The sequence below is a fragment of the Stegastes partitus genome, unplaced genomic scaffold (assembly GCF_000690725.1).
Source record: "Stegastes partitus isolate 25-593 unplaced genomic scaffold, Stegastes_partitus-1.0.2 Scaffold327, whole genome shotgun sequence".
Taxonomy (NCBI): domain Eukaryota; kingdom Metazoa; phylum Chordata; class Actinopteri; family Pomacentridae; genus Stegastes; species Stegastes partitus.
This window is the reverse complement of record NW_007578058.1, coordinates 40,964-53,837: the sequence shown is the minus strand read 5'-3', so window position 1 is coordinate 53,837 and position 12,874 is coordinate 40,964. Positions and strand designations below refer to the sequence as shown.

At 43.3% G+C, this 12,874-nt stretch overlaps 1 protein-coding gene across 1 annotated transcript; it reads left to right on the top strand.

The window, feature by feature from the left end:
• Nucleotides 1–3,286: 3,286 nt before the first annotated feature.
• Nucleotides 3,287–12,569, top strand: ccnf (cyclin F). Its single transcript, XM_008283761.1, has 17 exons — nucleotides 3,287–3,299; nucleotides 4,068–4,222; nucleotides 4,345–4,451; nucleotides 4,534–4,601; nucleotides 4,733–4,929; nucleotides 5,357–5,410; nucleotides 5,726–5,830; nucleotides 6,035–6,112; nucleotides 6,531–6,685; nucleotides 7,146–7,310; nucleotides 7,536–7,659; nucleotides 7,745–7,925; nucleotides 8,035–8,122; nucleotides 9,266–9,365; nucleotides 9,490–9,623; nucleotides 10,239–10,417; nucleotides 10,705–12,569. The coding sequence occupies exons 1-17, from the start codon at nucleotides 3,287–3,289 to the stop codon at nucleotides 11,148–11,150; spliced, it is 2,349 nt and encodes a 782-aa protein (XP_008281983.1). The 3' UTR covers nucleotides 11,151–12,569.
• Nucleotides 12,570–12,874: the final 305 nt, after the last annotated feature.

The following is a 12,874-nucleotide window of genomic DNA, read 5'->3' as shown; positions in this document are numbered from 1 at the left end:
CTCTGCATCTTCAGGACTTGGCTTCAAACCTAAACATTCAGCACTATTTGGCTGTTGTCAGACTTTGAATTATACAAAACTGACATGAGTTTAATATGCAAAGCCAGACAGATGTGACCGGTAGCACAACGTGAGATTATGAGGTCTGGATTTGAACCAAATGGGGCCGACGGCTCTATTTATGTTTTATTCAAATTCCCGATCGGCAGCATCTGTGCAATAGACAAATCTGTCTGTGTTTAATTAGCCAGCGGCCTGCAATGAGTTCCAGGTAAAGCCTCAGTAGCAGGATGGAGTTACACTATAACAGCTGTGTGGGAGACAGGTGTGGGCAGAAATCACATAGCCAGGACAGACTGTCCGATTAAATCAAAAGCTAAATGATGTTAAAACGCAACCTTGAACAAATGCGATGAGAAGAAACCCTGAGATGTGAGAAATCCCGAATAACAACACTTTAACAGAAACGGAAGGCTGATTTCTTCTGGATGTTCATGAACAGGAGACGTTGTGTATCTGTTTAACTGCCTCTGTTCTCTGCAATGAGACTTTATTTTCAGGAAAATTGTATGAAGAAATAATGGAGCCAAAATGATAGAGCGCACAGTTTTGTGGGAACATTGTGGATGGTTTTATTGCTTTGGTTATTTTCAATTTTGGTTAAACGCACCATCTGATCTCTGTTCCGTAGCCATTACTGCTCACTTCGTGTTACAGAGGAAGCGGTTGAGATTGGCTGGGGTTTCTATGGAAACGGTGCATCTAGTTGAAGATGTCACAGCCTCTGCCCTGTCTGAGGTCACTCAGCCACCGGATCGCTTCAACATACTGCACCTCCTAAAATAAAACAAGAATAATGTTCCCAGATAAGCAGAAAAAACATGAGGGAATATCTTTATTTATCATCACAGTCTAGTTTATAGAAGAACACCAACAAATGTTAACCTAAAATTTATGGAGAGTACATAAGAAAAGCTTACATTTACTTCAGTCCCTCATAAGGGAGCTACTCAGTGGTGGACATAATGTTGACTGCTGGCCATTGTATGTGATGAGATGATGTGCAGATCAATAGAGAACCTGAAGGGGACAGATGATCACAGCTGGTAGTGTACTCGGATGCTTTATGGCCAGCAACCAGCTCAGAGTCTATTTATTCTAAATGGAAACCAACACAATGGTCCTAATCATTCTGCCATTTCCTCAGAGGCTGCAGCTTCAGAGGAACCAATCCGCTGCTTTATTCACTCACATCTCTGCTTAGTCACATAAATATCGATGAGTTAATAGGTTTTGCATGTGTGATGGACAAAAGAACCAAAGTTACGATTTCTTGTTGTGCTCCATTACGAGGAACACGTCACTAATCCTGTTTGGTTCTCCAGAGGTTTCATTTCTGGTGCTTAACTTTTTTATCATGAAAACTGAGGTTTACTTTGGACTTCTCCGGATTAACCTTTAGCCTCTCCAGCATCGCACCGGTTCAACAAACCCCCCATCCCCCATTTGAAACCGAAACTCAGGTGTTAATGGCTCCTTAAGGATATAAGTATCTGTCACTCAGAATTGATGAAGCCTCTCAGATGAGAGATGAAACATCTTCAAGAAACTCAAGCAAGTCCAGTTGCTACGAATAATCTACAAGAATCAGATCTTATCTTAACTGATGCCTTAATGTCCTTCGTCACCAGGGTTTGTTACTGGGGCAACAGTTTTGTAGTGACCATGAGCAGCGACAAACTTTGGAATACTTTCTCCTCCATGAAGGCTGTTGTGTTACAATTGCTATCAATCAATCAATCAATCAAATTTTTATTTATATAGCACTTTTCATGTGCAACAACAACAATCGCAAAGTGCTTTACAACATTTAAAAACATTACAATATTTAAAAACATTACAACATTTAAAAACATTACAACATTTAAAAAATAAAGTAAACTCGTCCTTCCCACCCTCCATGCATACACATACACATACAACAAATGCAGTCGCGCACACACAGACGCACACACAGACACACACACAGACACACACACTCACCACGAGACTAAAAGAGGCATGGCATGGCACTGACGGATTGTGGGAAACGCTACCATTGGGGCCGTCCACACCAGGAGGAGTTGCAGACCATGACTACTGGGGGCGCCAGCGCCCGGACCCCCGACCTGGACGACAGGGGGATCCCCACAACGAGGTGAGGAGCCCCCCAACCAGCCGGGCCGAAGGGACCCGCAGACAGAAACCCCAGTAGCAGACCGCACACAGCCCCCAGTGTGGAGGACCCCCCTAAGGAAACACTGGAATTAAAACTAAAAACTTTAAGAAGAAAAGGCCTTATGATTGAGGCCCTGATTGATTGATTGATTGATTGATTGATTGATTGAATCAGGTGAATGGGATTCTGCTGAGAACATTTGCTCTTATTATGTCTGAAGTAATGAACCAAATCTCGCTTCTTTTAAAGCTTTCCACACTGCAGCTGTGATACAAAAATACACATTTGTGGCATAAACACAATTTCAACAAACGTTTTTATTTCCTGTTTCAGCCCACATTTGGTATTTCAGTATGCTCAGAGGACAAAACACAGACCAGTTTCAACTGTAGGTGTTTCACAAATTATTTAATTTATTTGTAAAGGTTTTTAAGCATTTTGTCTACTCCTTATGGGTTAGAAACAATCACATACTGGAGCCGCTACTTTGCGCCCGTCCCTTTAAACATGGTACCTTTAAACAGTATTTCCTGTTCGACTACAGTTCCCACAACCCCCTGCAAAAGCAGGGCCTGTGGACGTGCGTCGGAATCAGGTCAACCAATCATGTGCGTCCACTGCCAAGCGCGTACTTCGAAATGGCGTTACGCTCACCAATGAGCTTCTGATATTTTACAGTTTATAACATCTGACCAATCAGCGTGCCCGTTATTCACGCTGACCAATCAAAGAGCTTCTTTTTGCGGGATGGGTGTCATCACTATCCACCAATGAGAGTGAATGTGGCGTTTAAACAGTGAGCGCGGGCGGTCCTACAGTAACTTTGGGGCGGGTCCATCAAGTGAGGACTCGTGCTTGAATTCGAATTCAGGTACTAACTTACAACTAGTTTAGGCATTAACGAGCTGCAGCAGCAGAACAGACACACACCGCCGTGTTGTAACGCCAACTATTGTTGTTTTTTTTTTGCTAGCTTGTATGTGTGTAACATTAGCTTGTGCTGCCGCGACATTTAAATCGCTGTTCGGTGAATCTGCGGCTGTTTCGGAGGAGACCACTGCTCTTGCAATGAAAGCGGGCGGTAAGTAACTCTACTAACTTGTTCTTTCTCCTAGAAATATAGTAATGACTTAATGTAAAACACGTCTTACTGAGCCTGGCTCATTCCGACAGAGTTAGCGCTGGTGACTAGCTGCTAGCCAACACTAACGTTAGCTGCTGTAGCCATGGAGTCCTCCTGGAAGCTAGACTAACGTTGACTCTAGTTGTTAATATTTATGCAGATAAAAAACGCCTCCTCGTGTTGCTGAAACCTTCTGCGGTAGTTAGAAACGGAAATATAATGTTAAAGTTCACCAAAACTCGTTGTAAGTTAACGTCACTCGCAGTGGACCACAGGAGGGAAATTTGGGCGCTCAGTTGATTTGACTTTTCCAGTTCAGCTACTGAGTGAACCGCAGTAAAGGCGGTTACTGCTTCTACTACATGATTATATGATGTACTATGATTGTTGTATTACCTGCAGGTCATCATCTTAACTCTGATTTCAACATTTTCACATGCAACCGAGCTGACCACCACTTACGTTAGTGATTTTGAATGTGGAGCCTTCGCCCTGATGTCTGCTCAGACACTAACCAGCCCCTGGCCTGCTTTAAATCAAGTGCAAATATTTGTTTGGTATTAATGTGAGAATTAGTTTCACAGCTTTGCACTGAGATGTGAAATGTTTTGAGTGATTTTGTGTGTCTAAATTGTACCTTATTGCAAGGAGTATGAGAAGGGTGCTAAACGAAGCTAAACTGCTAGTTTCAAAATGTCTGAGCTGTGTGATCTTTTCTTCTTTCAGCTGTTCACTGCCGTTGTTCAAAATGCTACTCGGTTCCAGCAAGGAAGCGGGTCCGTAAGCGAACTCCAGCCCTCACCTTGCTGTCTCTACCTGAAGAGATTGTCCTGTATGTGCTGCAGTGTCTCTCTGCAGAGGACCTTCTGTCTGTCCGAGCGGTGAGTAAACACACCACACCACCTCTAATTGTGTGCCCACTGTGTCATCCCATGTCTGTTTTGCCTCAGTATCTTGTGACCACTTGCTTCGATCGGTCACACGTCTCTTGCCTCTGTCCCAGGTTCACTCCCAGCTGCGGGACATTGTTGATAGCCACTCCAGTGTGTGGGCCAGGGTTGGTTTCAGGGACACTTGGCCATCCCCCAACTCCCTATGGCTGTTTGAAAGGTACGGGTACTTTTGTCCAGTACTGAAATGTGTTGTTCTTTGTCTGTATGGGTGTTTATCGTAAATTTCTCTCTCCCGTCAGAGCTGCTGGAAAAGGGAATTTTGAAGCTGCCGTGAAGCTTGGGATTGCTTATTTGTACAATGAAGGACGTAAGTTTAACAGTTTTTCCTCCCTTATGCTATTTGCTTCGGTGACTATGCTGGTTAGGGACATGCAAAACTCTTGACGAATGCAGTAAGTTAGTTTGGTTCCTCATTTGTGTCTTCTCTGTTGCATCCAGCGTTGTTGAGCGATGAGGGGCGAGCGGATGTATGTGGACGAAAGGCCTCCCACTTCTTCAGCCTGGCAGAGAGCCTACGCTCACCCACAGCCGATCCCTTCATCTGGGTGTTCATCCGTCCGCCATGGTCGCCCACCGGCAGCTGCTGCAAGGCCGTGGTGTTCGACCATCTCAAGGCTGAGTGTGATGACAATGTGGTAGGTTTTGCTAGAGGAAAGACAAATGTGCTTTGATAATAGAATCAAGCTTGGTCTACTTTTGATAAAAGCTGATGATACTTTAGTCGTTATTGGAAAGTTTTGATGGGAATAGTTTAGCTAAATTAGGCAGATTCTTACTTGGGGGTCACCATTCAAGAAAAATCTACAACAACACATTTTCTGGCAACTCTGTCCCTGTTTTCTCCCTAAATAAAGCTCCAAACAAGGCTGAGCTTCTGATATGGCTCAGTGGACAGATGTAAACAGCTACCTGGACTTAAATTTATATTCACAGTTCATTACATTTACACCCACATGGATATTTTCTTGAAAGTGAGAAATGTTTAGGTCTAGATTGCTCTAAAGGAGTAAAATGTTAAATATGTCAAGTGTTCATGTTTTATTTTTTCTGCTTTCTCTGCAGGAGAAGAGGGGGCCTTTGTTGCACTGTTTGGCCAGAGTGTTGCAGCTGTTTGAAGTGAGTGTGACAATGAGGCTGAATCTGACTTTCTGGGTGCGGTCGCCCAGTTTCTATTGGCCTCTCATCAAAATGTAAATCTGTGTGCTGCTCTCAGACTCGTCAGTAGCAGAAACTAAAGTCATTACCTTATAGTTCCCTCCCTCTTATTCACAGACCCTCAATGCCCTTTGTTATTTAAAACTAAAGCAAACCAGGATCACATGACATGAGCCATCACACAGGGTGCAGCTGAGATGTGTAATTTGACTGCTTTCTCAGCAGCGTAGGAACAGAACATTTTTTTCAGTTCTGTATTTCTGTCGATGTTTCCAGGAGGATGAAAGACGCTCAGATGCTGTAACTCTGCTGGAGGAGTCGTCGCAGGCTGGATGTCTGCAGAGCTCATACCTGCTGTGGGAGCATCGGCGTAAAGCTGCCGTGAGTCTGATTGTCACGTTTAGCATTTCTGTCCTGAAAACATGACCTTGCTGACGGAGCTTTTTCTTCTTTACAAACTCAAACATGGACACAGTTGTTTGTAAACAGCTAAACCAATAAATATCTTATTAAATGTAGAAAAAAAGGCGTAAATCAAGTGACAAATGAGGTCAAATGTGAGATAATTGGTTTGTTTGATTTCAGATGGCAGATCCAGGAAGGTACCTCCAGTGTGTACGAACCCTCAGGGACTACGCTGGCAAAGGATGCTGGGAGGCACAGGTGTGTTTGAGGACAAATTAACTGGTTCAATGTGTTCTTCTGCATGTTTAGTCTTGTGATGACTGTTTTGTTTTTTTGTTTTTTTTTGTCAGTGTGCAGATTTTTTCTCCCTCAGTGTTTGTCTTTTGACATCTTTTCTGTCTCTATTTGATTTTTCTTTTTCATTTCTCACTCCTCCATTCGTCCAGCGTTGTTTTTATTGAACTGTTACCAGTCAGTGTCAAGAGGGCTCGACAGTTTGTTGTTTTTTATCACCAGCTGAGTCACCAAACTATGACTCATCTGAATCTGGTATTCCAGCAGCAAGCTACAGCCGTACTCATTCTTATTGTTGTCTTTTTAGGGTAGCTCAGTCCATCAAGCTGTCAAACCATTTGAAGCCTTTCTGAAGCATTAATTTTCTCTCTTGTTTCCCCAGTTGTCTCTGGCCAAAGTGTGCAGCAGCGGGAATCCACTGGGTTTGGAGTCCAAGGCCTGCTCTGACTTGGTGTCTCAGCTCTTCACTTCCCCCAATCCAGCATCTCAACACTGTGCTCAGAACATCCTCCGGCGAGGCATTAAAGACACCATGAGGTTAGTCAGGAACGCTACTGGCACGACTGCAGTCTGCTGGTGAATAACGTCAATCCAGACAATCAAGTGTTCCTGTTAGCATTGCGATGATTCACGACTGGATCATCTTGGCTTTCTTTAATGACGATACTAAAGAGTCAATGAAACACAGATGTGCCAGTCAAAGGTTGTTCGGACAGCAGAGTCTTCAGAGTTCAAGATGTAATTTGACTATTATGGCTGATTTTTCTCATCTTATTTGAGTGCAATCCCCCTCATGTAGACTAATAGCATTTTTCTAAATATAACCTTGATCACTTTTGTTTTTATTTTCATGCACATGATTTGCAGTTTTGTCAATCTAGTATTCTGTATCTGTAACACATGACTGCAGATGAAAGATGCATTTACAGTTCTGTTTATTAATGAGCAATGTCCTTAGATAAAATAAATGAATAAACGTGTCTCCCTGCGTCTCCAGGTACATTCTGGTTGACTGGCTCGTGGAGGTGACCACCATGAAGGACTTCTCCAGTCTGACGCTGCATGTGACCGTGGGTTGCGTCGACCGCTACTTGGCTCGGCGCTCCGTTCCCAAAGCTCGCCTTCAGCTGCTGGGAATCGCCTGCATGGTGGTTTGCACTCGGTGAGGATGCTCTCTCTGGACTCTGAATTAGACAAATGTTATTATCGGCCTGTGTAGTGCTAAAATCCTTGTCATCCTTGGCTTTATTTTAATATTTTTTGAGAATATTTGATGTTGGTTTAAATGTTTTTTAAGATAAACTAGTGATCCAGATATGTGTCTGCAGTTGTAGCTTAAACTATCTTCCTGAGCTTTTATGACAATGTTTGTTTCATTTATTTTTAGGTATATCAGTAAAGAGATCTTGACCATACGTGAAGCCGTTTGGCTCACAGACAACACCTACAAATATGAAGACCTGGTTCGAATGATGGGAGAGGTTGTCTCTGTGCTGCGGGGGAAGATCAGGGTGAGTGAAGACTGTCCTTTATGATGTGTAGAGGTGATTTTATCATCAGTGCAAAGAGTGACGTGAAGCTCTTCCTCCCCATCAGAGCCCCACTCTGCTGGACTACGGCGAGGTGCTGCTCTCTCTGCTCCCACTGGAGAGACGAACCGCTCACCTGTTCAGCTACATCTGTGAGCTGTCGCTGCTCTACTCGGCTCTCGCTTCACCTCCACCAGCCAAACTCGCCTGTGCTGCACTACTGCTGACACGTGCACTACATCACTATGGTAACAACACTCACCAACACACACTTATGCAACACATGCAAACAATCTTTTCAAACAAACAGTATTTACAGCCTTGGTTCAGTGTAACGTTTATGTTCTCCTCTTGCAGTTCCCCTCTGGCCCACCACGTTGGCTGACTACACTGGATTTTCCAAGCAGGACCTGGTTCCTCTTTCTGTGCTGCTCTATGTCAAGTGGTAAGTTTCTCAGTGTTTGGTAGCCAAGCAGTTAAATCCCCTCATCTTGGCTTCACATTATCTAACTTCCCAGTTGTTCAGCAAAGAGAGATTGTGTGTATTTTTTGCTGTTGACTTGTACTATCTATTATCCTGTGAGTTATTGTTATATTTTTAGGAGGTATACCTGCTTGTTGGCTAACTGTAGATCAAAAGTTGCCCCAAGTTGTCATCCATGTAGTTCATAGGAAAGCCAGTTGCCATTACAGGAAGTTTTTCCCTCTTTTTGTTTCTATGTTGTTTTATTTCCCTCATATTAGGAAATTGAAACTCTAACCAATAAAACAGGTTGTGAAAAGAACTTGGCAAATACGCACAAGTACTTCTGCTGTTCAGTTGTCTGACAACAGTGATGAGCAACAAGTTGATCATATGACATCATTTATTCATGTTGCAGCTTCAGTAGCAATGAGCCTGATGTCAAGTCACTGACATGCTGTCTGTGAACCAGTGAAGACACCAGCTGTGTCTCATAACTCATAGCTGTTTGGGGAAAATACTGATTATCTTTTGTATACGTAAAGCCATTTATTTACCGCACAGCAGCTTCTGAAATCTTACATTCTGGAAGGAGAATCACATACTGCATATACACTTGTATAATTCCCAGAAGCTTTGGAAAATGAAAAACATTTCTGTCCCATTTTCGGATTTGTTGCTGTGCTGTGGCTCATATACGACCTCAGCGTACTTCCTCCGTGACGAGAGATAACAAGAATTGATTGGTGATGTGTCCGGCTGTTTCAGCGTGCACATACAGGCGCATTGATTAGATGTAAGATTGTTTACAACATCTGGTGGCCAAGTAAATGGATGGCCATTAGGGTTTTAAAGGAAACGTGAAGCACAGAGAGCTGCAGAGTCATAAAGACAGTGGGAGGCATTTAGAGAGTAGATGTGGAGGGTGTCCGAGAGTTCCCATCAGTGACTCAACAGCTGAGTCACAGAAACGTGAGTCACTGTCATAGGTGAGCATCCTATCGACAAACTTTAATCCTCAAATGGATGAGTAACGAGATTTGTCCTCAAGAGCTGATTACAGTGATGCAGCCAGCAAAGTGGATGAAAGTCAGTCGTTTGTTTTTGTTTTTTTTCCCTCTCCAGCTTCAGTCAAGATGTTCCCAAAGATTACAGACACGTGTCTCTGACCGGCGTTAAGCAGCGGTTTGAAGATGAGGCCTACCAGCAAATCAGCAAAGACAAGGTACGAGTGTTATTTTAAAATAGTTTAGAAAAGAATCACTGTGAGGTTTTGTAGCTTTTTTTTTTTTGTTCATTGAATTTCAGACTCTAACTGGTCATTCATTTTACTTCCTGGCCTCCACCAGGTGATGGATTTTAAAGAGCTCTGTCAGATCTTGGAGATTCCTGAGGTGGAGCCTCAGATGGAGCCTCCCAGCCCCACTGGTCAGCCAGCAGACCTCCACACCTTCCTGGCTTCACCATCAAGCACCAGTAAAAGGTACGCCAGTTACCAGCACTCAAAAACATTTAAATAGAACATTGTTTAGCCATTTCAACTGTCAGGACTTGTGCTCTCCTTTTTACCATGAGCTTTAACTGTGCAGAGGGACATTATGTTATTAGCTTGTGGGTCTTTTTGTGAGCATGGCTTCAATTTTACTTTAACCTGAGCAATTTGTTAAAATTATGTTGTTCATTATGTAAAATGAACATGAATGTGGCATTTATTTTCTGTTAGTGTGACTCTGGTATCCTGCAGTATTTATATTAGATCAGTCCACGGCAGTAGAGATGTTCATTGAACCCTGCACAAGCAGAGTAATGATTTCTGATAACTGTATTGACTGCAGCAGGTGAAGAAACAACCTTGTTAAAGCTGCAATACAACACAGGAGCAGAACCAGAGTCACAGACTGTAGCTCCCAGCAACACATTTGCACAAACTGTACATAAAATCAATAGAACCTTGGTTTTAATAGGATCAAACTGAAATATTACAATTCTGAAACAACTCGCCGACAGAAATGACCACTGGCCTCCTCTGATTGTTTGTTGCGTCAGTGAGCTGCTCTGTGACTCACTGTAACCTTCTGCTTGTCCACTCTCTCTCCAGGAGACGTGAGGACACCATGCAGCATCACAGGGGCAGCTTTGTGGCCACGCCCACTGCAGAACTGTCCAATCAGGAGGAGACACTGCTGGGTGAAATCCTGGACTGGAGTCTGGACACTTCCTGTTCTGGTTATGAGGGGGACAGAGAGGAAGAGAGCGAGGAAGAGAAAGATGAAGATTGTGAGTATGAGAAAGAGGAGGAGAGGCACATTAACTCCTGTGTGAACTCATCTGTATGTGGAGGAGGAAGATGCACGAGTCCTTCTGTCAGTCAGACACTGTGACTAGACATGACTCAGCAGTTCAATGCCCACTATAATAAACTGGCATATAAATGAAGGCATAGTGTGAAGGGACGCCATCAGCTGTACAGAGTGTCTATTGATTTGTAGTTTATCTAGATGTTGTACAAAACGATCCTTATGTGTGTTCCTTTGTATTTACTGCCAGTTTTTCTCTCTCCACAGCCTCCATGATATCCATCACACTGCATCCGCTGACTGATGCAAACAAAAGGCTGGAGCACTGCCGAGCTCTGTCCAGCGATGAAGACAGCTTCTGTGAAGCAGACGGAGAGACGAACAAGGACGGCCAAGGCCAGGAGCCTGTCTCCTTCTCTACAGACCTCCACAGTTCAGGATACTCCTCCGTCCAGAGTGGTAGTCCCTCATCCACATGCTCCTCCTCCCTCATGCCTTGTACATTCAAGTCCTTTACCACTTCCCTGGGTGCAGCCTCAGCTAACGCCCAGCCAGGCTTCCGCCTTTTAGTGCCCATGCAGAGGCCCCGAGGATCCTCCAGCAAACAGGTGAAGAGGAAGAACGTGGCGGCGCATAGCGGCGGAGAGGTGGGAAGAGAGGACGAGGACGTGGAAGAAGAGTTTTCTGCCAGCGCAGGCTTTCTGAGTCTATAGACGGCGGTTATTTGAGCGACGTCGGGCTCTTCACCAACCACCAGTTGTTAACCTCCAGCACTTTTCATTTGTTCTCAACCTTTCTCACTCCTGTCAGTCTGCACTGGTCATTTGTCAGAAGAGACTTTGAGCCTAAGGACAAGCAAGGGAAAACAAATCTGTAAATATAAATTTCCTAGAAACTTCTTTCTATTACGTTACATTTCTTTTACAAGTTTACAGGCATGGAGCAATAAAATGCCTCCAATAAAGCAGGACTCGGCTCTGAAACCACTGGAACATGACTTGACTTTCCTCAGGACTTCGTTACGTTGGTTTTTTTCATTTCAGGTGTTTTGCAGCCTTCTACAACAACCTCAGCTCACGTTCGAACGTAGTAAAAGAAATGAAACCTCATGGACTTATTTTTTGGGGGAAACTAAGATGACGTATTTTGAAAAAAATGCAGCTGCAACATGTTTTTGTGGTCGTGTAGGTCGTCATAGTCTCTGATATGCACTGTCCGTACAAGAGTCTATCTTGTATTTGGTGAATTTCAGGAACAGGTGACTGCTGTCATCTCGTTCATAAAAGTGTCTGAATCTTAAAAAATATGATTGAATTCTTGTTCAGTTTAGGTTTTTTGTCATTCCTCATGTGTTGCCAAAGGTACTGTGGTGGCCTGTTTTCAGGGACATCCGCCTTAAAGAAACAGCTGTGAAATGTTGTTTTATGTCCTCTCGTCCTGAACCACACACCAGCTTAGCACATTAATAACATCATCCGATAGATGGTAACTGTTATTGATGCTCTGTATTCATTAAGGTGTGCTGGCGGTGGAACTAAGAATCTAGAAGCTGGACGCGTTTTGTACAAACCTCAGATAATCACAGTCAGAAATATTCAGCTCAAATGTAGTGACGTGCAACATGAAACTCCAGTATGCTGATAAATTGTACTTCTGGTCCCGTCTGAATTAGGTCTACTGGCTCTTTTATCGTGACAGACGCAGCAGTTCAATCAGTGGTGACCGTTTCTATGCTTGAACAATCAGTACTAAAGTATTTCTAGGATTTAAATTCAGACACTAACGGGAAATGACTTGATGAGGTTTTCAAAGTCCTTTATGCCTCCTTCAGGACACTGAGTACATGTTGTGTAAATGATAGTGACTGACTGTAAATACATTTTAAACTGTTATCCAAGACTGGTTATCTCCTGTGTTTTTAAATGTACATAGAGCTCTATGTATAGATGGTAAAGAAAGAAAGAACATGCCACTACTACTTGAAATTGTATTTGCTTCATTCCAAAAAGGCAGTTTTCTTTGTGAAACAGTTTTTTGTATAGTGCTGTGTTTTTCAATAGACCTGTGACGTGAATATGTAATTTTTTTGTACTGAGCTCCAATAAAGCAAGCCATCATGCTTTGTTCTTAAAGCCTTTTGTGCAGATGCACCGTGTAAAGTCCTTTACTTCACATCATTGTTGCTTCTGGCAAGGCTGAGTTTAGTTCAGTAATCTGTGGAGCTATTGGAGTGCTCCACATTCCCCCAGCCAAGTCATTGTTCTTGTGTTTGGGATTGGAAATTAAAAAGCTGAAACCAAGTTGTGTTCATTAAAAGTTGTGCTGCAGCTATGATTTCAGAAAACGGATGCCATGTGCAGTGGTTTCCCAACCATCCTCACTCTTTAACATCTGTTCAGTTGTGTTTTCTGCAGCTGTAATGTAATCAGTTGCTTAC

Bases quoted from the DNA above. Each gene is read 5' to 3' on its own strand.
- ccnf (XM_008283761.1), top strand. The intron at 4,602-4,732 runs GTAAGTTTAACA...TGTTGCATCCAG, and splicing joins TTATTTGTACAATGAAGGAC to CGTTGTTGAGCGATGAGGGG. The intron at 7,311-7,535 runs GTGAGGATGCTC...ATTTATTTTTAG, and splicing joins TGCATGGTGGTTTGCACTCG to GTATATCAGTAAAGAGATCT.